This window comes from Plectrocnemia conspersa, unplaced genomic scaffold, assembly GCF_051122295.1.
Source record: "Plectrocnemia conspersa isolate PC_06_02 unplaced genomic scaffold, ASM5112229v1 ptg000011l, whole genome shotgun sequence".
In the NCBI taxonomy this organism is placed as follows: domain Eukaryota; kingdom Metazoa; phylum Arthropoda; class Insecta; order Trichoptera; family Polycentropodidae; genus Plectrocnemia; species Plectrocnemia conspersa.
The window spans coordinates 22,879,248-22,906,596 of record NW_028277175.1 but is presented as its reverse complement, the minus strand read 5'-3'; the positions used below and the strand labels follow the sequence as shown (position 1 = coordinate 22,906,596).

The 27,349-nt window shown below is 38.9% G+C and overlaps 2 protein-coding genes across 2 annotated transcripts; both read left to right on the top strand.

Annotated features, from left to right (window-relative positions):
- The first annotated feature begins 1,066 nt into the window (after positions 1 to 1,066).
- LOC148230001 (uncharacterized) lies at positions 1,067 to 4,205 on the top strand. The gene is made up of 4 exons (XM_088197326.1): positions 1,067 to 1,103; positions 1,431 to 1,476; positions 1,518 to 1,647; positions 1,737 to 4,205. The coding sequence occupies exons 1-4, from the start codon at positions 1,082 to 1,084 to the stop codon at positions 3,762 to 3,764; spliced, it is 2,226 nt and encodes a 741-aa protein (XP_088053452.1). The 5' UTR covers positions 1,067 to 1,081; the 3' UTR covers positions 3,765 to 4,205.
- Positions 4,206 to 6,385: 2,180 nt separating this feature from the next.
- Positions 6,386 to 20,488, top strand: LOC148230000 (uncharacterized). Its single transcript, XM_088196964.1, has 4 exons — positions 6,386 to 6,471; positions 6,554 to 8,874; positions 9,030 to 9,039; positions 18,685 to 20,488. Exons 1-4 carry the CDS (start codon positions 6,421 to 6,423, stop codon positions 20,383 to 20,385), a joined length of 4,083 nt encoding a protein of 1,360 aa, XP_088053090.1. The 5' UTR covers positions 6,386 to 6,420; the 3' UTR covers positions 20,386 to 20,488.
- Positions 20,489 to 27,349: the final 6,861 nt, after the last annotated feature.

Sequence of the window (27,349 nt, the reverse complement as noted above, 5' to 3'; positions counted from 1 at the left end):
AGAAAGTGAGTACGGCCAAAGAAATATTGTACGGAGGTGTGAATTTGTATAGTTATATTCTTAAAACAATCTGCAAAAATAAAAATGTAGCGGGTTTTAAAGTTTTTTATTATATTCTGTTTATGTTTATATTATATTTTATATGTATGTTTTAATTATATTTGTTTATTGTATAAGCAATTAGCTATATTAGTTAAATAAATTAATAAAATAAATCATTATATAAGCGCACATGCCTATTGCCTATTCGGACGGGTTAAAAACTCTCGCAAAAATTCACTTTGCAAATAGACCTAAACAGTAAAACAGTCGGTGCCATTAAAAAGTTAATTATTAAATATCTGCCTTAAAGAACGCAAATATGTTTATAAACTATTCAATGTTTTTTCGAACATTGGCTACTTTCCCGCGGCTTGAAAAACTGCCACAGTTTTTCGATTCCAAAAGCCAGAAAAGAACCTACTGTAGCCTCAAGCTACTTACTGTAAACCCTAAGTAGAATCTTTAATCGTTTTATTTTGAAAAAAAATACTTCTTAAAACTACTAAAATGATTCTAGATTTTTGCCACAGAGAAACGCTTAACTTTTATAGAAATATAAAAAATAAGAAGATAACTAACATCTGATCTTATAAAATATAATTTGTATGACATATTGTTTAGATACAATCATAAGTTATCTAAGTACATCTTAAGACAAGAGTTGTCTAAGAAGTTTAATGATCTGCAGCCAGGCGATTACTGCTATGACACTGTAAGAGTCTGGAAAAAGTGGGAGCGGCAAATGTACGGTTTCAAATCTGCGCTGGGGTCGTTCGCCGTTAGCTCTGGCACTGTTTTTAAAACTTTTTTACAATATATATAAGTATATAGAGTTAATCAAACACACTCAATAAGTATTAACCACCAGACTGAAAGTCAATGAATCGGTGACATCTATATAATTAATTATACAAACTACTATGTATTATAGTTTACAATCAATAGATCTCATTTATAACTTCATCCTGAAATTTTACGAACAATTACAATTATATATTACAAAATAAAACCGGTAAAATAATTAGGATATCAAATACAGATGGCCAATTTTAAAACCATGAGTAATATATTTTTTTTATTCAATCCACGATTAACTTCATGCGTTCTACGTAAAACTAAGTGCTTGATTAAATAAAAAATAAAACTTAATTAAATAAAAAATATAAATTAACGTAAACGCAGTTATTTTTTGAGGTTTACTTTTATGACATTTATGTTTTTTCTGCGATTTTTTTTGTTGGCACTACAGTTCCGAACGACTTGTTCTTTCTATCGGCAGTATATTATAGATATAACTTCCGATACATTTACAGACATACGCGATTCACTACCCTACGACAATAGCTTATCGGCCATCTATGTAAACAAAATGAAAACATTTCTTTCAGTTCAATGTCGACACGTCGTTCGTTTTCATCTCGAAGAAATTTACAGGTGGGTAAACAACGAACTACGTTCACTTATATATACATCAGTGACAAGCCAAATCCTTTCCATGCTTCTTTCGGGACTCAACGGGTAAGGATCAACACATTTCGTGTAAACAACAAAATGTATAAAACAAATTACGCACTATTTACATGTACGTACGTCATTATTATACAGGTGAGTAAATAAGTTTTATTAAGTTATTTCAAACATTGGTATGTTATAGTTTCTCAAAAGTTTATGTAATAATTATACTAATTTTTCAGCAAGTGCACAGTTATGCAATTGCGCCTGGGATAACTTTATGCGGAGACTATGAAAGCGACAATCTCGTTAAGGAACTTCACGATGCCATGTTTTCGTTTGACCCTGAACCTGTGCCACATAACATTTGCAAGAGAAACAAAAGAGATTTGAGTGAAGTGTTACAAGCGATTGAAGAAAATGTGGAAGCACCAGAACTACTACCAGAGCCTCAGTCTGTTCCAACCACTGAACAACCCAACGAAACTACTACTACGAGTGAATCAGATGAATCTGCACCTAGCACTGAAGAAACTGCGACTAAAGAATCACTTCCAGATGCAACTAAAGAATCTAAGACTGAAGAAACATTAACTATAGATTCTTCTTCTAGTGAATCTAATGAACATACAGATCAATCTGCACCGATCACTGAAAAAAATATTACAACAAAACCACTTGAAAATGAAATAAAAGAACCCATTGAATATATTACAACTAATACAGAACCAGAAAATACTACAGTTATAGAAGCTAAAGAATCTAAAGATGAAGAAACATTAACTACAGATACTTCTTCCAGTGAATCTAATGAAGATACAGATCAATCTACACCAATCATTGAAGAAAATATTACATCAAAACCACTTGAAAATGAAATAAAAGAACCCATTGAATATATTAAAACTAATACAGAACCAGAAGAAACTACAGTAATAGAACCTCCTCCACGCGAATCTGATGAACCTATAGATCAATCTACACTAATAACTGAAAAAACTGAAAATACCGCAACTACAATATCACTTCTAAATTACACAAATTCAATCACTGTCGAATCTACAGATCGCCCTACATCTATCACTGAAGAACCTAAGCATACCATAAATAGACCACCACTTCTAAGCGACACAAATGAACCTAATGAAGCTCAACCTATAGTTATAAATGAATTAGCTATAAAACCTCTTCTAATTGAAAGCGAACAAACTACTACTACGGATATATCTGAACATAAAACTGAAAAAACTGAGGATACTATGACAACAGAACCACTTTTAAGCGAAATTAAAGAATCCAAAACGGCTACAAAGCTTTCTTTGAATGATTACGATGAGCCCACAGATCAATCAGAAACTAAAGAAATAACGTTTAGACAAAGTGAAAGTAAAGAACCAATAGAATTACAATCTATTTCTGCTAATCAAGAAGAAACAGAGCCACTTCCAAGTGAAGCTGAAGAACTCATTGATGAAATTACTGACGAAACAGTACCTCTTTTTAGTGATTCTGAAAATGCTGTGAAATCTTATTCTGTTCTCTTTAAAGAACAAGAAGAAGACACCACAAATGAAATAGAAAATACAGAAACTACAACTATAGAGTCCGGTGCAAATGAAACTGATACATTTACAGGTGCACAACATGAAATAACAACTGAAGCAATAATAAATATGACGAATTCGAGTGAAAACGTTGAGTCAACTTCCGTTCTGCCAAATGTTGACGAACTACAAACGAGTGACGATGGAAATCCAACCGAGTCAACAATTGTTTCCGAAACTGAATCAACGCTTACTAGCGAAGAAACTACGTTAGAGAAACCGATACTAGAATTAGCATATTCAAATAAAGAAGAGTCGAAAACAGAATTTACAGAGAAATTAGAAAATGAAACAGAATCAAATGATTCAAATGAAAAGGATGATACACCAATTGTTGATGAATCAACAATCGAAGAAATTGAGACAGAAAATCTTTCAACTACAAATTCAACGGATGAACTGCTTGAAAAAGAATCCACTCCTAACATTGACGAGTTTACGACCGAAGAATATAAGGAAGAAGAACTGTTATCTTCGTCTGATAAACCAACGTTGATATCAGATTTAACATCATTCGTAAGTGTACTTGGAAAAGCGTTTGAAGACGGTCTTGATGAAATCACCAGAGGGTTAAACAAAGCAGTGGATGAAGCTTTTAAAAACAGCCCTACAGGCCAACTGACATTGGAAGATATTAGTATTATAGCGAATAGTTTTAATTTATAGTGAATCGTAACATATTAAAGTATTGTATGTTAGTAATAAAACCATTTGTGATTGTATTTGATACATCAAAATTTGTGTTAATAACACCAAGGTTTGTGTACAAACAAAGTACATAAGTTATATCGAAAGTACTCCAGATGTACTTCAAATTAGTCGTTATACAATAAAGAGAACGATTATTTTTTATAATAGCTTTGTTATAAGTAAAGCGCTGTGGCGTGTGCTGGTACATTATCGCGATGAAGCGAATGATTGTTTTTATTAAATTTTGGTTCGTTTCTAAATATCGGTATTATATTATACCGAATTATGTATTATTGTCTGCGTATTAAAGTATAAAGATAATTTAAGATATAAATTAATTGATGAAAATTTGATAGTTATGTGTTTCAGAATATGCAATTTATTTAATATTTATTATTAAAAATGTTTAAAAATGGATTTTTTTATTTATATACTTATAACCATAATATAAAATATTTTATTATTACATATAGATGTTTTACATATAACAAAATAACGAATTTAAGCTATGTCTTTCAAGAACGTGTCTTCAAAATTAGAATGAAAGTCATCGCAAAAGTTTAATTAGAATCTATTCAGGACATGCCAAGCAAAACTTTTGCTATGGCCAAAATACGACCCCAGACGCAAGTCTTCTACGTATTATTATATTATTGGCCGTAAGATTTGCTGGTCCTTCGAAGCTTGATTAGATGGCTTTAGACGGTGGACGAAGGAACGATTTAAACAAAACTGCTGTTATAAAATATTATGTAATAATTGCCTTATGTTTGGCTTAAAATATCCCAACTAAATTGTTTATTAACTTTGCATTGAACAAATGTGTAATATTTAGGATAATTTCAAATGTAAGATATTTTTAAAAATGTTCAATGATAATATTATATCACAGCGCTTCTCTTTCACTTTAAACGTTTTACTTTTGCACATACTTTAACGTAACACAACTCAGTTGATTATTAACAACTGTCTGTTTTGGAAGGTGTTCCCCAAATGGTATACATGAAATTCTTACTTTTCTGGGGTTAAGAAAGATAAAAGCTGTAGTACCTGAAAGTAGTGTACTGGTACCGGTGTTTTATATATTATATATGTACGCTCAATGGTAGCATAATTTTCGGATGGTACGGCTATTTTTACAACTGGGGAAATGATTTAAGATTCAACATATTGATTTTACAAATATAACAATCGATCTGTTACTTTAACAAATTTCAATTGAAACACTGCGTTAAGAACTGTATATTTTATTATATAATAAAATGTAAAACTTTCAACGCAGTGTTTCAATATCCGCGATTCAATCCTCATATATTTTTGCAAGAACAGCGTGTATGCAATATCGTGGGTCATTCGATGTATGCAAGGATGGACTTGGATTGTTGCGACAAAAAGAATAAATATTCTATTCGATTTAGCATCTGAAGATGATCCCCACATTGCGTTTGAAAGCGTTCGTGCATAAAAATAATTGCCGTAATGAAATCTTATTCTCAATATATATAAGGACGGAATAGCGCAGTCCGTAACGTTAGGCCCAATGCGTTACCCCATTGTAACGCATTGGGCCTACGCCTGTCAATTTACAACGGAAGATTTAAAAAATAAATAAATATATAATATTGTAGATTGGCATGGCTCAGACTAAAAAACAAAAATTAAAAAAAGTGGATGCAAACAGGAATTTCTCAATTATATTATGAAAACTGGTATGATGAACTCACACAATAAACTAAACATCACAAACGTAACAATCATATTATTTCTATTGCTAGAACAGAAAAATACAAGTGAATAAATTGATTATTGTTTCAATTAGATTACAATAATTAAATTATAAATAATATGAAAGAAGATAGATGTTCAAAGTCAGCACATAGCTATTTTCATCAGCGCTACACAAATATCCAAAGTATTTCCAAAGCATGAATATCCTAATCTTTGCGGACTAAAAAATAAAAAATCTATTAATACAACACAATATAAATATGAATATGGGACAAATTTATTTTCTCGCTCTTTATTTTATTTTTCATACATGTCTACAATTACTCTACTGCTAATTCCTGAGATGATTGCATCCAAACGTTGAAAGATAAAAATGAAACAAGTTTTAGTCATTTTATTATCTATTGGTCGGTAGGTATTATTAATTATAATTACTAATAAAAAATAATAGTAACCCTTATAGATATATTGTCAATATGGCAATATTTTTTAAATAGCCACTAAATAATTAAGAAATTTATTAGTTTAAATGATCGTTCTTACTATATTAAAACTATAAATTATTATATATCTTATAATTTAAAATAAATATAATAAAATATTAAAATAGATTGTAAAACATTTTTTCACTCATCACAATTATATCGTTCATTAATCAATTTCGTTCAATGTGACAAACTATTTAGTAACAATTTTTTGATTGGTACAGAGATATTTAAATATTGAATGTATCTTGTAATCAATTAAAATGATTCAATACAGATTTGACGTGTTTGTATAATTGACAATCGCAGATGCTCATTAATTAGGAAATGATGATTTTTTTCTCATCCAAAATTATATAAAAAGCGTTGGAAAAACTTATCAATATACTTATAGCAAGCAGTAAGCAGAGCAACATAAGATGACGAGCAAAATACTTTTGTTATTCTTGGTCTGTTTCGTGGCAGCACAAGTAAGTTATAATTTAATAGTATTAAAAAATTTGTAATATTTTAATAATTGCAATATTAAAAAAAACATTATCTTCTTTGTAGGTTATAGAAGGGTGTACTGTTCGAAAACCATGTGGAATCAAACCACTATGCGGACTCAAACCGATACTCGGAGGCAGTGGCAGTGACAGTGACAGTGATGAAAGTTCAGGAGATAGTGCAGCATGCACTAAGGCTAAAGCTGCCGCATCTGCAGCTGCCGCAGCTCAAGCAAAGTCTGCGGCTGATGCTAAAGCTGCCGCCAGTGCTCGAGCCACCGCTGAAGCTAAAGCTGCCGCAGCCGCTAAGGCTTTAGCGGATGCTAAGGCCGTCGCTGAAGCTAAAGCTAGCGCAGAAGCAAAGGCCGTCGCTGAAGCTAATGCTTCTGCACAGGCCGCTGCTGATGCCAAGTCTTACGCCGATGCTAAAGCAAATTCGGCAGCCAACGCGTTAGCTGAAGCTAAAGCTACCGCTCAAGCTAAAGCAGACGCAGACGCTAAGGCTGCCTCTGCTGCTCAATCTTCTGCTAGCGCTGCTGCCAAAGCCACTGCTGCAGCATCAGCTGCCGCAGATGCAAAGAGCAAAGCTGATGCAACAGCTAGCTCTTCAGCTAAAGCCAGCGCTTATGCTACGGCTACAGCTCAAGCCGGTGCTGATGCTAATGCCAAAGCGACTGCTACCGCTCAGGCGGCTTCAGATGCCAAAGCAACAGCCATTGCTCAAGCAACTGCCGACGCTAAAGCCTCCGCTGACGCTAGAGCTACCGCTCAAGCCAAAGCAGATGCCGATGCTAAAGTCGTCGCTATCACTGCAGCTTTAGCCGAAGCTAACGCTAAAGCCAACTCGGCTGCAATGGCCGCCGCAGATGCAAAGAGCAGAGCTGATGCCACGGCCAGCGCTTTAGCCAAAGCCAACGCTAACGCTTCGTCTACAGCTCAAGCTAGTGCCGATGCTAGTGCCACAGCTAGTGCTGCCGCTCAGGCCACTGCCGATGCTAAAGCTTCTGCTACTGCTCAAGCCTCCGCTGATGCTAAAGCCGCAGCAGATGCTAAAGCTGCCGCTCAAGCTAAGGCAGACGCTGACGCTCAAGCTTACGCAAACGCCCAAGCATTCGCCGACGCAACTGCCAGAGCTAACGCTGCTGCATCGGCAGCCGCAGATGCAAAAAGCAGAGCTGATGATAAGGCTAGTTCTGTATCTAAAGCCACTGCTAGCGCCTCTGCTTCAGCTCAAGCCAGTGCTGAAGCGAGTGCCCGAGCTAGTGCTGCCGCTAAGGCAACTGCTGACGCCAAGGCTACTGTTTCCACTCAAGTCTCTGCCGAAGCGAAAGCTTCCGCTGATGCAAAGACTGCTGCCTCTGCTCAGGCTTCGGCCGAAGCCAAAGCATCTGCTGATGCAAAAGCCAGCGCTGACGCCAAAGCTGCTGCACAAGCGGCATGCAACGTCTCTGGTGGTGGTGGATCAAATTCCGGCGCAACAGGTGGATCTAACGCTGGTTCTGGCTCGGGTGGATGGGGTAGTGGTGGATCAAATTCCGGCGCAACAGGTGGATCGAACGCTGGTTCTGGCTCCAATGGATGGGGTGGAAGTGGATCAAATTCCGGCGCATCAAGTGGATCCAATGCTGGTTCTAACTCTGGTTCATGGGGTGGAAGTGGATCAAATTCCGGCGCATCAAGCGGATCTAACGCTGGTTCTAACTCTGGTGCATGGGGTGGAAGTGGATCAAATTCCGGCGCATCAAGCGGTTCTAACGCTGGTTCTAGCTCCGGCGCATGTGGTGGAAGTGGATCAAATTCCGGCGCATCAAGCGGATCTAACGCTGCTTCTGGATCCAATGCATGGGGTGGAAGCGGATCAAATTCCGGCGCATCAAGCGGATCTAACGCTGCTTCTGGCTCCAATGCATGGGGTGGAAGTGGAGGAAATTCCGGTGCATCAAGCGGATCTAACGCTGCTTCTGGCTCCAATGCATGGGGTGGAAGCGGATCAAATGCCGGCGCATCAAGCGGATCTAACGCTGCTTCTGGCTCCAATGCATGGGGTGGAAGCGGATCAAATTCCGGCGCATCAAGCGGTTCAAACGCTGCTTCTGGCTCCAATGCATGGGGTGGAAGCGGAGCAAATTCCGGTGCATCAAGCGGATCTAGCGCTGGTTCCAACTCCGGTGCATGTGGTGGAAGTGGATCAAATTCCGGCGCATCAAGCGGATCTAACGCTGGTTCTAGCTCCGGTGCATGGGGTGGAAGTGGAAAAAATTCCGGCGCATCAAGCGGATCTAACGCTGGTTCTAGCTCCGGTGCATGGAGTGGAAGCAATAGTCAATCCAGCTCCTGGAGTGATTCCGGCATATTAAGCGGTGGATTAGTAGGATGTTTAATATAGTGAAACAATATTAACTTAAATATGCTATATATGTATATATATGTTGAAAAATATTTAAATAAATTACCAGTTTGCTTATGAAAAAATATAAAATATATTATCATTTACCTAGCTTTCGTAACCGAAAATTTTCGTATATCATATTCTTTAATAGTTGGCTACTAGCACATCAATTCCTATAATTAATTACTGTTACGTTAAAAAATCATATAGTGGTAAAAATAATAGTTTATCTCTATTTTTACGTAGAGTTTTTTTAACACACTATTACGATTTATTGGGACACCCAATCGCGCTTTAGACAAGAGAAAATAAGTTCAGTCGTTATCAAAAATACACGCTTTAATTATAGTATGTATTTTTAATATAAAATTACTTAAAGAATATTTATTATAAAAATAATAAAAATTGCAACTGTTTCAGAAAGAAGAAACCTTTCTCACATATTACATCAAAAGATCCGATAACGAGAAAGGTCCTGAATATATTTATATCATATCAGTGGTCATTGAAACAACAATGAAAGAAATTTCCTTAAGAAATCCGTTTAATTGACGAGTCAACTTACGAACTGCTTTAAAAATAAACGACTCCTAACATTGAAGAGTTTACAATATATTTAAAAAGTGAAGAAGAAAAATATTGTCGGTTGAACTAACGTTGTTAAGGGATGTATTATTATAAGTGAACTTAAGAATCCCTTTGTAGACTTTCATATGACGATTTAATCAAAGTATATGTTGAATGAAGTGTTTCCAGTCGAATTTTTAAGGAAAAGTTTGCAATAATATTTTTATAAATAAATATTTGGTACGTTCAATTTCTGAATTTATTACAAAATAATTGTGATGTCTAATGCATTTCAAATAACAATAGCAATTTTTATATGTACACAATAAGCGCATTGTAGGTGTGATTTGCGATTTACTAATATACATATATGTATATATAGGTAGTAATAAACACGCAACATAAGATTATGCTGCCAGTTTAGTCTCAACTCATATAAATTGTTTTAGAGCTGCTTCCAAGAAACAGCGATTTATTCGAAAGTGTGCTGCCATTAACTGGACAAATTTCATGTTGTAAAAAATAGAAGCGTTCAGAATTAGTGAATCGTAACGTTGTTAAACCACATATAACTATATAGTTCTTGGATTAAAAAAAAATATGGTGCACACCTAAAATATATGAGCACAATTCCACATTTTTTTCAACTCATCATAGTTATTGCAGAAAAAAATCTTCTGCTTGGCTAGTTCGTTGAGAAGCTAGATGATTTGTGCAATAAGGGCGTGCGTTCTCAAGTATTGCCATCCTGGTCGCAACAGCAGAATAAGGGACGCGATCGCGACTTTTTAGGGCATTCTAAAGCTCGCAGTTGAATGTGGCAACTTCGGCTGCGTCCTTAGCACCTTTAAAAGTGTTTCATTGAGTAGATGCTATACTGAGACAACAATGAATTGTATCACAACTCTTTGTGCGAATACTCTGAATCACTAGTTAAATAATTGCCGAATGCACAGGTTATTCCATAAGTATTTGAGTTTTTAAAAGTGTAGGTTAAATGAGTCAAAAAATAAAAGTGTAAAACTTTTATTGAATTATATAATCACTATTTTTTTCTACAATTTTTCTCCACTTGTTAATATTTTTTTTATATATGATTCGAAAAAAAAAATTCGTAAGCAATGAATTCTTTAATGTAGTTTTATATTTCCATTTTTGTAAAAAAATCCCTAAAAACCTGTTGCAGGGATCTAATTAGATGATTCGTTTGCAGCAATGTCTGAAGAATACGGTGTGTGGGAAAAAAAGTTGAGAAAACCCATTGATTTTTTATCGTCTTCCTGGATACATGAGGACTAGCGCTGTCTTATTGTTACCCTTATTTGATTCATAAGGAAAGGACTTTTTAGAGTCAGAGTCACTTTTAAATATAATATTTTGGTTATCGATTATTCCAGGTATGCAATCACATATTTATAATCATTTTAAAATGTTTATTAGATAACATCCAAGAAACTACACATATGAATATTGCGAGTCGTCACTCGGAACGGAACGATCTAGGTGATTTTTTTTACTGCAATAATGGTTTTAATTTATTTTGTTGTAACCAAGTTTCATCAGCTAAATAACCGATTGCATCACAATTATTGTCACGAAAGATAGTATCCCCAAATAGCAATAGATAAAAAATACGTTTTAATAATATTTATACGGTTTGTTCGACATTAACCTCAATCTTCATACGTACTAAGTATATATTACATGTTTACGTTTAAACCGTACCTAGTCTAGTCAAATCTAACGTATATGTGCATTAAATCGGAAGCAATGATAATGTTTATATATAATATTATAAAAGGAAAAACTCACTTTTCGGCCTCGGAGCCCATCGACGGGAATTCAAAATTTGAAGATTTCATTACGAAGATTGTTTTATTCTTATTCTTCTTATCCTCAACACATTATGTATATTAAATTTTAATAGTTATAATACACCTAGCTAATTTGCAATCCGATTATTTATATTCAGTCAAATGGAACAACGTACATGACGAAATAATGAAAATTATTGTCGCATAGCAAAATTTTATTTATAAATATTAATTATTTAAAACTGTTGTCACGTTACTATCGGTCATTTGTTTTATATTTGAATGCTTATTTTTTATTGGTCGGCAACAATAGAATAAATTAGCGGAGGCTCGAAAATTATTGTGCCAACTCTATTTTTATTTTTATTAATTATAATTATATATATTTCCCCTTTGTTTACGTGTATTATACACCGTTCATACAAAGCGATACGATTTACAAAGTAGAAAATTGAGCATAGAATGTTTCATTTGAATTTATGCGCGTCCGGAAGCGAAAGCGGCTTAGAACAATTATATTATAGATTTTATTCGAGTTCTAGATTTAAAGCTTGATAAAAAAGGAAGTTAACTTTATTTCTTAGCGATATTTAAAGTTACTGCTACAAATTATTTTAAAAGTATTTTTTAAATATCATAGAAATTATATTGTTTTTTACAAACGAAATTAATTTGTGACTGATATAAATCATTCGAAATGGCAAAGATATCTTGTATTTTATTTAGGATTGATATCACAAAACTAACTCACATTAAATATACAATTACAATAAAGAACCTTTGTTTTTTATTTATTTATAAATCTCGTAAACTCAATCAACATCTATAAGTAAATAGTGAGACACAAGACTAAAAGCAGAATGTAAATCAATGACACCTATTGTTGCGACCTCTCCCCTTTGGAGATGGCCGTCTTTTCTTTTCGAAGGACCACCGTCTCTCGACGGAATTAAACGCCTCTAACCATAGAAATGCTTTATTATCAGAGTTTACATCCTCAGAATCCTTGCTGACGCACGACCATACGCCGTGACAGCTGAGGCGTCTTCAGGTTATTTATACACAAAAAACCACGCACGGCCATAACACACTTTTATTCGGCCATGCATAAATATATGTAAAATTGTCAGAACATTCTCCCCCCTTGAAGGAACGTACATACTTTGAACAAGGGAGAAGTATTGTTCTTTCAAAACACTAGTTGAACAAACTTATTGAAAAACAGTTGGCTGAACGCAATTATATTAACTCACTCTGCCACATAGGCGCAGAAATTATAACACATGAGTATTCCCAACTGAAAAACAATATCAAAGTATACACAACAAAAATTATAATACACAAGTATACAGAACAGATAACACGTACAAACATCGTAACATATGAACATTGCAAAAACTTATGTTTGGAACATTTTTTCCTCCCTACACTTCAAGTAGCTTTGTATCTTATTTTGAAACGATACTTGCTTACTCACTATCTTCTAATTTCATCGCCTGAGCGATGTTTACGCTCATTTGTTTTATTACACTGTGTCCTGTTGCTGCTCCACTGGTAAAAGTGCTAGCCTGCTGACTGCACGTTTGGTGATGCCGCTAGGCGTTTTTACCGAGACAACGCGTACAACTCCATCTTCTCCTGGCTGCAACCCGATCACCCGTCCAAGTTGCCATTGAAGAGGAGGCAGATTGTCCTCCCTCAACAACACCATGTCGCCAATGTCAGGATTGGAGGAACCCGATCTGAAGCTGCGCTGCTGCATCAATGTCACATACTCCTTGGACCACCTGGCCCAGAAGTGCTGCACCAGCTGCTGCAAACGTCTGTACTGAGACAGCCGTGACTCCGGCACGTCGTGCACGTTTTCCTGGGGACAAGCAGTTAGTGGCTCGCCGATAAGGAAATGACCAGGAGTCAATGGAATGAGGTCATTTGGATCATTGGAACTTGGAGTGAGCGGACGCGAATTTAATACTGACTCGATCTGCGCAACGACGGTACTGAAGGCCTCATATGTTAAGGACGCGTTTCCCACTACCCTTACCAGATGTCGCTTGGCTGATTTGACAGCCGCTTCCCACAGACCGCCAAAATGCGGTGACCGTGGTGGTATGAATCTCCATTTAATCCCTTGTTCAGCTAATGAAGCCGGAACTTCCTTGAAGTCGGCAGATCTTAGAAGCCTTCCTAGCTGACGAGAGGCTCCCACAAAATTGGTGGCATTTTTGGAGTGCAACTCGGCAGGTTTGCCCCTCCTCGCGATAAATCGTCTCAAGGTGTTCATGAACTCATTTGTAGTGAGTCCCGTGACAACCTCCAGGTGCACTGCCTTTGTCGTAAAACACACAAAGACACACACATAGCCTTTCACCATTGATCGGTTCCGATATGCTTTGGTGGACACATCGCAGAATCCGACCAATTTGATCTTAGACAGATACTGCGCAAACCCATGGCGTGGGACAACTGTTGCCTTTAGGCCATTTAAACCCCCGTACAACAATTGCCAGGAGCTGAATAAAGAGCTGGGGATTTTATAATCCCAGCCAAGCTTCTCCTTCCACAACTGCTGCATGTATATTTTTAATATTACAACAACGAGACCGACGAGACCCAGTGGATCAAAAATTTGTGCGATCGACTTGAGGATCTCCCTTTTGGTCACTGGGAGTGTCTCCGGGAACGCTGCCATAAAAAAGAACCTATCTGTTCTCGTTTCCCAGCCCATTCCCAGTGTCGTTGACTCATTCGTCTCAATGATATGGTGAGAGATCTGTCCCTTTGCGTCCTCCTTGAGATCGCTTATCACCCTCGGCTCGTTTGACAGCCATTTTCTCAGGGTTAAACAACCCTTTCTCAATATGACGTCAATTTGAGACCGTAATGCCTTAAGGGCCACAATGGAATCTGCTCCGGTGAGCAGGTCATCAACATAGAAATAATTTTTTATGACTGCAGAGGCTGCAGAAAAATCAACCTCTGCCTCAGCTGCAAGTTGATGCAGGCAACGCACCGACAAAAATGAAGCTGGAGCTGTCCCGTACGTTACTGTGTTCAGCTGGAACGATTTCACGTCGTCCCGTGGGTCAGATCGCCACAGGATTTTTTGAAATCTCCTATGGGAGGCGTGAACCTGAACCTGCCGGTACATTTTCTCTATGTCAGCCGTAATGACATACGTGAACCGACGAAAACGAATCAACACGACAAAAATATTCTGCTGTAGTTTTGGACCAACCATCAGTAGATCATTGAGCGAGGCACCGTTGCTGGACTTGAACGATGCATCGAAAACCACTCGGAGCTTGGTTGTGAGGCTACTTTCCTTTATCACAGCATGGTGTGGAATGTAGTAACCCTCGTCCCTTATGGACGGATCGGTGGGAAGCTCAGACATGTGACCAAGAGAGATATACTCTTTAAGAAAGTCAGTATACTCATCCCGAATCTTTACAGACTTCGCCAGCTTTCTCTCTAAAGCAAAGAACCGCTTAAGCGCTGGCTCGTATGATACACCCAAAGTGCGGTCATCAGTTTTGAATGGAAGGCGTACAACAAATCTACCTTCCGTTGTACGACTTGTTGAACCCTTGAATTCTTCCTCGCACTTGTCGCTGTGACTAGCTCTTAGGTCATTACTGACCTCTTCGAGCTCCCAGAACTTTTTTAACTGCCTGTCCATCTGCACCAAGCTAAGATTGCAGGCAGGATCTTTAGCGGCCGGTGCTAAGATGCTACCCGACACTATCCATCCAAATGTGGAATTTGCCAGAATTACTACTGACCCATCCTCAAGTTTGATTCTTTTGCGCCCATTGCGCATTGATTCAAAGAACCAACTTGCGTTAAGGATGACATCCACCTCTCCCGGCAAGTCAAATTCATTGTCTGCCAGTTGGATATATCTAGGGATGGCCCTACGTACATTGCTGATGGCCATGCTTGGAATTTTTGCAGTCAATTTCGGCATGACCATAGCGTCAATTACCGACCACTGCTTTTCCTTCCTCGAGGCTATTTTTAGCTTTACAGAGCCTTGACTAGCAGCCACAGACTCCGCTACACCCACTATATTAGCGCTAGATTTGCGGATGTTCAAACCCAGCCTGTCAACCAGTGCACATGATACAAGGTTCGTCTCAGCGCCAGTGTCAAGAAGGGCACGGCAGACTTGCGTGGAATCATTTCGACCCCGGATGGATAATTTTACCGTCGAAAGTAAAGCTATTTGCGATACTACCTTACCGGTTTGACCTGGCCGGCAGGCCATTACAGCGGACATTGTCGCTTTTGGAGCTTCTGCTCGATCTCTATCTTCATGGAGCAAAAAGTGATGCCTTTTTGCACACACTGAGCAGCAACTGCCCCTGCAATTACCAGCACTATGACCTTTCCGCAGGCAATTAAAACATAGTGCGTTTCGTTTCACGATGACCCACCTTTTATGGACATGCAATTGTTTGAAACTGGGGCACTCACCCAGCTTGTGAGTCCCCTTGCACTGAGGACATACCTCGCGCAACGGCTGATGGCTCACTTGGTGAACAACTTTAGGCTCCTTAATAGGAACCTGAGTCGGGATAATTGTGTTTTCCAGCACTTGATGTTTCGTTTTTAGGAATGTTAACAACGCCTCGAACGTTGTCAATTTGATTGTTAGTGCTGTCGCTTCCCATTCACGGGCCAGCACCACTGCCAATTTTGACACGATGATCTGCACTAGGACAAAATCCCAATGCTGCACTGGCAGCCCAAGACCTTCCAGTGCTCTTACGTGCAACGTAGCCGCATCGATCAGCTTCCTTAACCCCACATGGGAGCTGGCGCTAACCGTCGAAATACTGAGCAGTGCTCTCCAGTGCTCAGTGGCCAAAATTTTCGGGTTGTCGAACCGTGATCGCAACAACTCCCATGCGAGGTCAAATGACTGACCTGCGGACTCTATACCGCGAAGGACCTCAGCGGCTTCTCCCTTGACCGAAGTCAACAAATAGTGGACCTTCTCTTCATCTGATATGTTTGCCTTTCGGCAAACAATATTTAGAAAAAGGCTAGAGAAATGCGGCCAATCTTTGTAGTTACCTTCAAATGAAGGCAACCGAAGGGCAGGTAATGAGACATTAGTAGGCGGCGCGACTGTTGGGAGGGGGGGTTGCCCCCGTGCATATCGCACTATTAACTCTTTCGCGGCGTAAATGGTTTTGTAATAATCCCTTTCGAACGCCGAGGTAGCTTCATCATCCACCTTACCTATGGTGTATTCGATGTCCTCCTGGACCTGCCTAAAGGTCCTTAAGACATCCACAACGTCATCAAGATGTACTTGAAGACCCGACGCGTCTCTTCTCGACACGCAGCCCTCAACAGCGTCGGCAAATCGCTTAAGCTGCGACTGCAGCCTAGAACGCTTCAGTATGTCGCGTTTTGACATATTGACTCGAAGGAAAAGTTTGAGGTTAGGAAATAACAAGTGGGGAACGGCTAACCACTAACCTAAATGTCCTCTCCTCCGTCTGCGCAGCTTCTCGACCCGGCGGCTTCCCTGTGATGCCCCGCAGTTGCTCAGCTGCTGCTGCCCCGAATGCTTCCTCAGCGAAGCGCTGGTGGTCCATCCGGCTCGTAGGACCAAATGTTGCGACCTCTCCCCTTTGGAGATGGCCGTCTTTTCTTTTCGAAGGACCACCGTCTCTCGACGGAATTAAACGCCTCTAACCATAGAAATGCTTTATTATCAGAGTTTACATCCTCAGAATCCTTGCTGACGCACGACCATGCGCCGTGACAGCTGAGGCGTCTTCAGGTTATTTATACACAAAAAACCACGCACGGCCATAACACACTTTTATTCGGCCATGCATAAATATATGTAAAATTGTCAGAACACCTATTTTACTAATTATAAATTTTTATATGATTATACTATGCGCGACTTAGCTCAATTTTATTTTAATTATCTATCTGTGAGCTTAGTAAAATCTGGGAACACCTAATCTGTGCCTATCGATTAAAGTAGTTCACCATTTATGACCCAAATAAATTTATTTTACTCTCATCACAAAGCGTTACTTTTCCTCAATTTGTAGTCATTTTGATTTTATGAATGTTAGACGCATTTATTTGATCATTTATGTTTTTGCCAGGTATACGACTGCGTAAGCCACATATTATTATTTATTTATATATCAAATGTTTCGCAAATACTCACTGGTAAAATCAACAGTAGTTTTAGTAGCACATTCACAGTAAAACTCTATCATTTATAAGAGTAGTAATTTTTACCCATTTTAACATTTACAAATATTTGAACTAATGATTAGTTATAACCGACAAACTATGAAATTGATATTGCCTATATACTTATATATTAACTAATACATAATATAGCATTACTCAATCTCAATTATGGACGATTTAGCATTATAATTTTTATAAATATTTTCAACGCGAAACTGACGATCAATTGGCTGGATTAAACTACTGAAAAACAATAAAGATATGGCAAGAACCAAAATGAACAATACAATAAAAAGTTCCGAGAAATCCAACTAAGGATTCTTATGATTTCTTTTAATCAATTACCAAATGTCGTCACGCAGTTGGGTTTTGTTTTTATTATTAACATATATTTAAATAACGAATAATAATTTCTGCAAGAATTAAAAACATGGTTCTTGATTATCAGTTCAGAATCTCTGAGCCCTTATAAAGAATTTAAATACATATGTTGTTTAAAGTTTTAAAATACGGTATAAATGATATTCCTATCACGAACTTTCGTCCAGGCTGTATCTCACATCTTCAGGCACTGAATTAAGTGAGTATTGTTCTTCTTTGCTGTCGCAGCATCCCGTCTTAAGCTTAAACGGATCGGCTTAATATGTCCTAGAAATAGTACGATTGCGAAAATTGGTGCAGAATACGACACGGCTATTAAAACACTGTTGTTATTATTCCATTTAGAAATAGATTGTAAAACGTAAGTAACATCGTTTTTTCATTAATCTCGTTAATGCATTAATCAATTCCAAAGTGTTCAAAAAGACAAACCAAATATGAAAAACAATCATTTTAGATTGGAGCAAAAGATATTCAAATATGTATTGTGTCTGCAATAAATTAAAATCATTAAATATATATTTGACGTGTTTGTATAATTGACAATCCCAGATGCGCATTAATTAATTAGTCGTGATTTTTTACTCATCTAAAAATATATATAATGCGTAAGAAAATCTCATAAAAATCAGAGTAGATAAAAAGCTTAAATATTAGTACCACACACGGCAAAAGCAGACGAGCAATATGACGAGCAAAATTCTTTTGTTTTTCTTTGCCTGTTTTGTCGCAGCGCAAGTAAGTAATATATTTACTCATATAAATAGTATAGACATTAAATATAATTTTATCGCTGTAAATTTTTGACAGGTTATAGACGGGTGCACTATACTTCCAGTGTGCGGAAGCAAACCACCATGTGGAAACAGTGGTGAAGACACTACGGCATGCGCAAGCGCTAAAGCTACTGCCGCTGCAGCTGCCTCAGCCCAAGCAAAATCTGCCGCTGAAGCTAAAGCTGCCGCTAACGCTAGAGCCAGCGCTGACGCTAAAGCTTATGCAGCCGCTCAGGCTTTAGCGGACGCTAAGGCTATCGCCGACGCTAAAGCCTGCGCAGAAGCAAAGGCTACCGCTGAAGCTAATGCTTCTGCACAGGCCGCTGCTGACGCCAAGTCTTACGCCGACGCTAAAGCAAACTCAGCAGCTAATGCGTACGCTGAAGCTAAAGCTACCGCTCAAGCTAAGTCAGATGCTGACGCTAAAGCTACTTCTGCCGCTCAATCTTCTGCTGATGCTGCTGCTAGAGCCACCGCTGCAGGATCAGCCGCCGCAGATGCAAAGAGCAGAGCTGATGCCACAGCAAGCGCTTCAGCTAAAGCCAGCGCTAACGCTACGTCTACAGCTCAAGCCAGTGCCGATGCTACTTCTAAAGCTAATGCTGCCGCTCAGGCTGCTGCCGATGCTAAGGCTTCCGCCGCCGCTCAAGCCGCCGCCGACGCTAAAGCCTGCGCCGATGCTAAATCTGCCGCTCAAGCAAAGGCAGACGCCGATGCTAAAGTTGCTGCTATAGCTGCAGCTTTAGCCGATGCTACCGCCAAAGCCAACGCTGCTGCAACGGCCGCCGCAGATGCAAAGAGCAGAGCTGAAGCCACGGCCTGCGCTCTAGCTAAAGCCAACGCTTTGGCTTCGTCTACAGCTCAAGCTAGTGCTGATGCTAGTGCCCAAGCTAATGCTGCCGCTCAGTCCGCTGCAAGCGCCAGAGCTGACGCCGCCGCTCAAGCCTTCGCTGATGCTAAAGCTTCCGCCGAAGCTAAATCTGCCGCTCAAGCTAAAGCAGATGCCGATGCTAAAGCTACTGCTTCGGCTCAAGCCTACGCCGACGCTACTGCAAGAGCCAACGCTGCTGCATCGGCCGCTACAGACGCAAGCGCCAGAGCAAACGATAAAGCTAGCTGTGCGGCTAAAGCCGCCGCTAGCGCTACGGCTGCAGCTCAAGCCAGTGCCGAGGCTAGCGCCCGAGCTTCTGCTGCTGCTAAAGCCTCCGCCGACGCCAAATCCTTTGCCTGCGCTCAAGCCATAGCCGAAGCTAAAGCCTCCGCCGATGCAAAAGCTGCCGCCTCCGCTCAAGCTTCAGCTGAAGCTAAAGCCTCCGCTGATGCAAAAGCCAGCGCTGACGCCAAAGCCGCTGCAGAAGCAGCTTGCCAAACCTCATCCGGTTCATCCAGTGGAAGTGGATCATGTTCCGGCTCTAAAAGCGGAAGTCAATCTGGCTCCGGCTCAACATGCGGGGCTGGAAGCAGTGGTCAATCCGGTAGTGGATCATGTTCCGACGCATGTACTGGATCTGGCTCTAAAAGCGGTAGTCAATCCGGCTCTGGCGCATCAGGTGGTAGTGGATCATGTTCTGGAACAAGCTCTGGAAGCGGTTGTCAATCTGGCTCCGGCGCAACGAGTGGTAGTGGATCATGTTCCGGTTCATTAATCGGATCAGGATCTGGATCTGGATGTGGAAGCGGTAGTAAGTCTGGCTCCGGCTCAACAACCGGAGGATGTTTAAAAATTATAAAATAATAAACTTATAAATATTTTATACAACTTAATTTATAAAATGCATATTTATTGATGTACATAAGTTGTTTTAAATCACAATAATTATAAATATATTTTAACGACAGCTACTATTTATTTAATAAATTTATATCAAAGTTATTTAGATACAAGATAATATGTTTAAGTATAAGTTAAAACTTGCGTATTCGCTTAGTGTACATATGTCACTGTGCTGTGTATTCTTCACACATGCCAAAATGAGTAATTACAAATCGGAAAAAATAAAATTCATTGACATCGCTTGAATTAATTATTGCTAAAGTCAATACAGTATAATTATAATGGACTAAAAAATATTTGCTGAAAATAAGAAAGAACATTGGCCGACGACCACAAACGGCTTACTCAAACGGAGTTTACTCAGTGGCGTGGCTATGGGGGGCGGATGGGGTGGGCCGCTCCGGGCGGCGCTTGCTTGGGGGCGGCATATTCGCGATGGGATCGTCTAGTGTTGTTCTTAACCCTGAATGCACTAAAACATATATAAATCCACGAATAACAAGAGCTTAATAATAACCAATTCATTATTTTAAGAAATGCTGATTTTATGACCCTACAAAAAATGTATGGGGGGAGGGGGGCGGCCATTTTAAGGATCTCCCTGGGCGGCACATACTCTAACTACCCCACTGAATTTACTCAAACGGACAACCGAGAGCAACTGGCCTCCATTTGCACACTGTAGGTCGCTGTTAGCAACGGAATTTGGCATAATCACCAGCAAACTGGAGACTGGTGGTGTCTTTTGAATATTTCCTCTCCTCACAACAACAAAAAAGGTTAAAGGGTAGCCCCAGTTGAACTAAAAATTTATATAAATATATTTTTTTTGGAAATATTAAATTTTTTTTAGTACCATGTGCATAACTCAGAGTCTTAGTCGCTTGTACCTGCAGTGACGTCTTTGCAATTGCTTCTATGTGTACATGAATTCATAAAATTAAGTACAAGTGCACTTAAATTTATAATATATTTTACATATTTAATAATCTTTTTTTGAGTTAGTCTTAGTTATTTGTGTGTGTTTAGAATATTTGGTAACTTCGTAGTTAAATTCGTATTGTTTTACGAAAACATAATTTCTTTGAAAAAATTGCATTCCTTCTATAACCCCAGAGCCTCAGGCATCCAGCCTTGCAATCGCAGCACCGTCTTTGTAACTGTTTCTGTGTGTGCAAAAATATATAAACAAAGTACAGGTGAATATTAATTTATATAATAAGACGAAATAGCGTAGTCTATAACGTCTCAGTTGTTCGAGGTTGCGGGTTTGAACTTCAGCACTATTATTAAAAACTGACGGCACTAATAAAATCCACTATTATTAAAACTGGCCTCCAGCTGCAGTGACATCTATTGATTATAAACTGTATTTTACATAATAATTAATAATTATTAATTAATAATATAGAAATCACTGATTCTCAGACTTTCAGTTTGGTGGTAGGTATTTATTATTTCTGATTGACTTACCAAGTTCGTACATACTAACCCCGTTGCAACGTATTGGGCTCACATCTCTCAGGTTACAACAAAAAATTTAAGAAAAAATAAAATAAAATAAATATATTTTACATATGTTTGTATTTAATATTATAATACTTTAGGTTTGGCTAGGTTAGGGTACAACGTCGGTCCATCCGCGTACCGCCCCCTGTGCATGCTGGACGGTTGTGGCAAAATTATGGAGAGAATGATCCTGCAGCGCCTCCACGCCACTCTAGAGGTCGAAACGACCGGACTGTCGGAAAAGCAGCACGGTTTTCGCTCCGGCAGATCCACAATAAAAGCTATCGAGAGCGTCGTAGCGAGAGTAAGGAAAGCGTGGGAAGGCAGCGTTAAAGCTAGCAGCCACGCTGTGCTTATTGCTCTTGACGTCCGAAACGCCTTTAATTCGGCCAGATGGCAACTAATATTAAAAGCGCTTACAGAGAAGAAAGCTCCAGCGCCCCTGGTAAGACTCGTCGAGAGCTATTTCGCTGATAGGGTGCTGGAGTACGGAAGCGGGGTTGGTAAACGCCTCCGCCGAGTGACGGCAGGCGTTCCGCAGGGGTCGGTACTCGGACCTACACTCTGGAACGTTATGTACGACGAGCTGCTGCGAGTGGCCATGCCAGGCGGCGTGGAACTCGTCGCATTCGCGGACGACGTCGCGGTGATGGCCACCGCCAAGACGACCACGCAGCTGCAGACTGTCGCAGAAGAGGCGCTACATGCGATCCAGAGATGGATGGACCACGCCGGGCTCACACTAGCGACTGAGAAGACCGAAGCAGTCTTCTTCACTAGGAAGCGGAAGCTACCGCCGCCCAAGATAGCTTGGAATGGCAACGAAATAGCTTTTAAAAGAGCAATACGCTACTTGGGCGTGCATATTGACGACAAGCTGCGTTTTGCAGCCCACGCGGAAGCGACTGCGGCCAAAGCCGCCAGAGTTGCTGAAGATCTCGCCAGGCTGATGCCGAACGTGGGTGGACCCAAGCAGAGAAGAAGAAACCTGTATAATGAGGTGGTCCACTCAGTCCTCCTATACGGCGCCCCGATATGGGCGCAAGCAACGAAAATAGAGAGGACCCGGCTCACACTGGCGAGAGTCCAACGCAGAAGCGCTCTGAGGGTAGCTTCCGCCTACAAGACAGTGTCCGAGGATGCCATCTTAGCCCTGTGCGGCATTCCACCGCTAGACCTACTCGCCTTAGAGAGGCAGTCGGTCTACTACGGACAAGAAAAAGCAGCCGCCAGAAAGGCGACATTCACGGAGTGGCAGCGAAGATGGAACGAGTCCACTAAAGGCAGGTGGACGCACAGACTAGTCGCCGACCTGTCTGCCTGGACGGGAAGGACACACGGCGGCGAGCTGTCGTTCCATCTTACGCAAGTAATGACCGGGCACGGCTGCTTCGGTCAGTATCTCAGAAGAATCGGCAAGACAGCAAGCGCCGCGTGCCTCCACTGCGACACCGCTGAAGACGACGACGCAGAGCACACCGTCTTCAAGTGCACAGCGTGGACGGCGAACAGAGCGGCGCTGGAAAAGGCCATAGGAAGAACTGCAACAGCAGACACTATGGCCCAATTCATGCTGGAAAGTCGAATAAACTGGGAGGCATGGACAAATTATGCGTCCGACGTTATAAAAATAAAAGAAGAAGCTGAAAGAGAGCTCAAGATAGCGGCCCTGACGGGACAGAGTCTCTAAACTGGACGAGCTGAAGTGCAATATCGGAAGATAGTACCGGCCGTCCAGGAGAGGGCTGGGGAGAGGTTTTAGCCGGTAGGTGGCTGCTTGCAGCGGAATCCGGCACAATCACCAGCAATCTGGACGCTGGTGAAGTCTTTCGAAGATTTCCTCTCCTCACAAAAAAAAAAAAAAAAAAAAAAAGGTTAGGGTACAACGTAGCCTAACATAGCCTAACTCAAATTGTTTTATGAAAACACAATTTATTAAAAATAATTTTTATGTTTATATTTATATTTATAAATTTAGATGCACACAAGGGAGTTGGTGGAGCGGGTGTAAGGCACTCCGGGTTATGCAAAGGGTCTAAAATAAAAAATATGAAATATTAATAAAAGGTAATTCTGACAAAACTAACAATAATAAAATTAATTAATCTCATGTTTTTGAGTTAAATATGTATATAAATAAAAAAAATTAGGAAGAAAGAGATATTTTACACTTTCCTCAATAAATTTAATTAAAAAAGTAAAAATTAATTGCATTTGTAATTTCAAATGGTCACCCTATTATATTTTCTCACCAATACTGTGACGATGAGCGTTCATGTCTTGGATGGACTGTACATATATATTGGCACTCCTCACTTAACGACCAAGCTTCGTTACTAGGTCGTAAAGAAAATTGGTCGATAAGTGAGTGGCTTAATCGATTTTTTTATTTATTGTTTATTCTGAATAGGTATAAGCAAACGAATTACCTATTATTAATTATTATTAATTAATTACCTAAAAAATGCTAAGAAAATACAAAGCTGATTAACGAATAAACTGCAATTATTAAGTGAATCTGTTCAAGTTCAAGTGGTTGTTAAGTGAGGAGTACCTGTAACTGTGAATTTTAAAACTTTTGTTATTAAAAAATAATATATAAGAAAAATGTTTTACTTATCATATTTTATATAAAAAAGGCAATATTCACGTGTATGTACTCTATAGACTCAAAAACTACTGGCTCGATGTTTGTTTTTATTAGTGCCTAAGTGTTTAGAGAATGGTTTGAATGAAATCCGACATATAACGTTGTTGTTTTTATAGTGCTGTCGGGCTCAAACGCGCTAACAATATTACGTCATATGATGTCACATCGTGGCCATCGTATTTTTCTTTTTAACACCTAAATTAAATTTTAGATGCTTGTCGCCGCACTGTGGGGTATTTGCCCGATCTGGGCGGCCAAAATTATTTCTCCACTTTGGTTGATTCCATAATTTTTTCATGAAATAATTCATGCAATTTTATTTTAATAAGTATTTAAAATATTTCTAAAATTGTAGGCCCGAGGAAGAGGAATTCCGTGTTAAACAGTCGTGCGAATTTCGCCGCGTCAAGTGTTAAAAATAAAAAATAAATTGTATATGTCACAAAGTTTGATATTTGATGTTTTTTACCAAGAAAAAGTATTTGACTAGTATTTGATCATACTCGATATCGTTTTCATTTTTAAATGTGTGTATATTTGGTGATTCTAAACCAGTGATTCCCAAAGTGGTCTATATCGACCCCCAGGGGTCTATGATAACCTGCAAGGGGTCTACGTCAGCGAAAAAAAATTTTCGGGTCCATGAAATAAAAATGGGGGTCCACTGAAGTGGATCTCAACAACCACTGATAGTACCTATCTACGTACATTATAATCTTATAAAATAAAGACATATACGTTATTTATAAAAGTACCTATGAAGTAAAAAATGTATTATATATGTTTATAAAATTGTGTAAGTTGTAGGATGTAGGCATTCTCTTTGTGGTCGCAATACATTTTGAACTTGTAAAAACCTGCACATAATGATATACCACCGTGATTCTCAAAGTGGTCTATATCGACCCCTAGGGGTCGACGACGACCTGCAAGGGGTCCATGTCAGTGAAAAATAAAATTGGGGATCCATGAAATGTAAATGTGGGTGACTTTATTTTTGGCTTTCAATGAATGGAATAATCCACATACACAGATAGTAGAAATCTTTCAAAGTGAGTAGCACGATACCAGCTGTCAAAAACACATTTGAAGTTGATGAATTTGCAAAAAATCAATATCAAGCAAGCAGGGGGTCTACCCAAAACCGAAAAACATGGCAAGTGGTCTACGAGACAAAAAAGTTTAGGGACCTCTGTTCTAAGCAAATTTTTATTTTATTTTATTTGATCCACAATTTGAGGTTTACTGATTTTACCATGGTGATCATATTATTAAAAAATAACAATCATTATAAAACTGTATTTTAAATTTGACGCTAACACGTCACCTAATTAAAAAGTTATAATAGTTTAAAACGTTTAGGTCCTAACTTTCGCGACTAAGCCCCGTCCCATTTTTAAAAATAATGGTTTGCAATGTGTTAAAAACCGCAAAAATCCGCAGCCAATTTTACATGCATGATAAAGAGAAAGACCTAAGCTTTACATTTTATATAAAATATACATTAAAAAGTGGTGGGAAATATAACTAATGAACTCAAAATTAGAAAAAAAAAATAGGAAAAAGTACTAAAAAATGGTGCTTATTCAAAACAGTATTGTGTGTTTAATATGACAGCAACTGCAACAAAGAGCTATGAAACGTAGAAACAACTATCTGATTTATCACAATCAATGGATTGGATTTTTAACTGTTCTCAAATAAAATTATAATAATTGTTCAATGTACGAGTATTTTTTTTTACCTGCGCTTAAATTTTCATAATCGACTTTTGGCCGCCCAGATCGTGCGCCGTGCCACCGTGCGCCGTTCTATAATTTTTATGACGTCATAGCATGATGTCACAGCGCCGCTTTCGAATTTTTCTTTGTTTAAACATATCTTAAATGAATATTAAATAGCCGCATCCTGTCACCTATAACCCATAAATTAAGTTTTAGATGTCACTGCCGTTCTAACTATTATATAAATGTATCTCAAATTCCTGGTATAATGACATTATACCCTTTCATCTTCACTTAGGTCAAGCCCGTGTAAAAAACGTGTAGCCAATTGTTAATTTTTAAATATGAATTGTGATAATTGAGTGTTTGTTGTTATGTTGTCGTTGTTGCATAGCAATGCCAATGGCAGCAAAACGACAAAATATTGCTTGTCAAACATCTAACAATTACATTTGATCGAACATTGCAAGATTTACGTGGAAACGAACAGCCATTCAATGGTGCGATAATATTATTATCAGGTAATTTTCGTCATACATTACCAGTTATACCACGTTCAACACCAGCTGATGAAATAAATGTGTATTTAAAAGCATCAAATTTGTGGAGAATCATTAATAAATTTACATTGACAACAATCATGCGGGTTCAATTGCAAAATGATGCTTCTGCAGAACGTTTTGCAAAATAATTATTGGATATTGGAAATGGCAAAATTACGATTGATAAATTAACAAACCGCATTAAATTACCAACCGATTTATATAGTGTAGCGCAGGTCTCGGCAACCTTTTTTGGCTGCGGGTCAAAATAATTAAAATGTAACTATTAAAAAGACTGACGGGCTAGTGAATATTTTTGGTCCTAACAACCATATATGTGGTCTAGTCGTGACATCGTAACACGTTAAAAAAATGATATTTGCAGAACTGAAATGGGTCACTTCAAATCATCAAACGGGTCACTCGGTGACCCGTGGGTCACAGGTTGCCGAGCCCTGGTGTAGCGCATGTGGTTTTTGAGGGCTATTTAATTAAACGAC

Coding starts and splice junctions, on each gene's coding strand:
- LOC148230001 (XM_088197326.1), top strand. CDS start 1,082: ATGGCCAATTTTAAAACCATGA. Junction 1,104..1,430: donor GGCCAATTTTAAAACCATGA/GTAATATATTTT, acceptor CATTTCTTTCAG/TTCAATGTCGACACGTCGTT. Junction 1,648..1,736: donor CGTACGTCATTATTATACAG/GTGAGTAAATAA, acceptor CTAATTTTTCAG/CAAGTGCACAGTTATGCAAT.
- LOC148230000 (XM_088196964.1), top strand. CDS start 6,421: ATGACGAGCAAAATACTTTTGTTATTCTTGGTCTGTTTCGTGGCAGCA. Junction 6,472..6,553: donor TCTGTTTCGTGGCAGCACAA/GTAAGTTATAAT, acceptor TCTTCTTTGTAG/GTTATAGAAGGGTGTACTGT.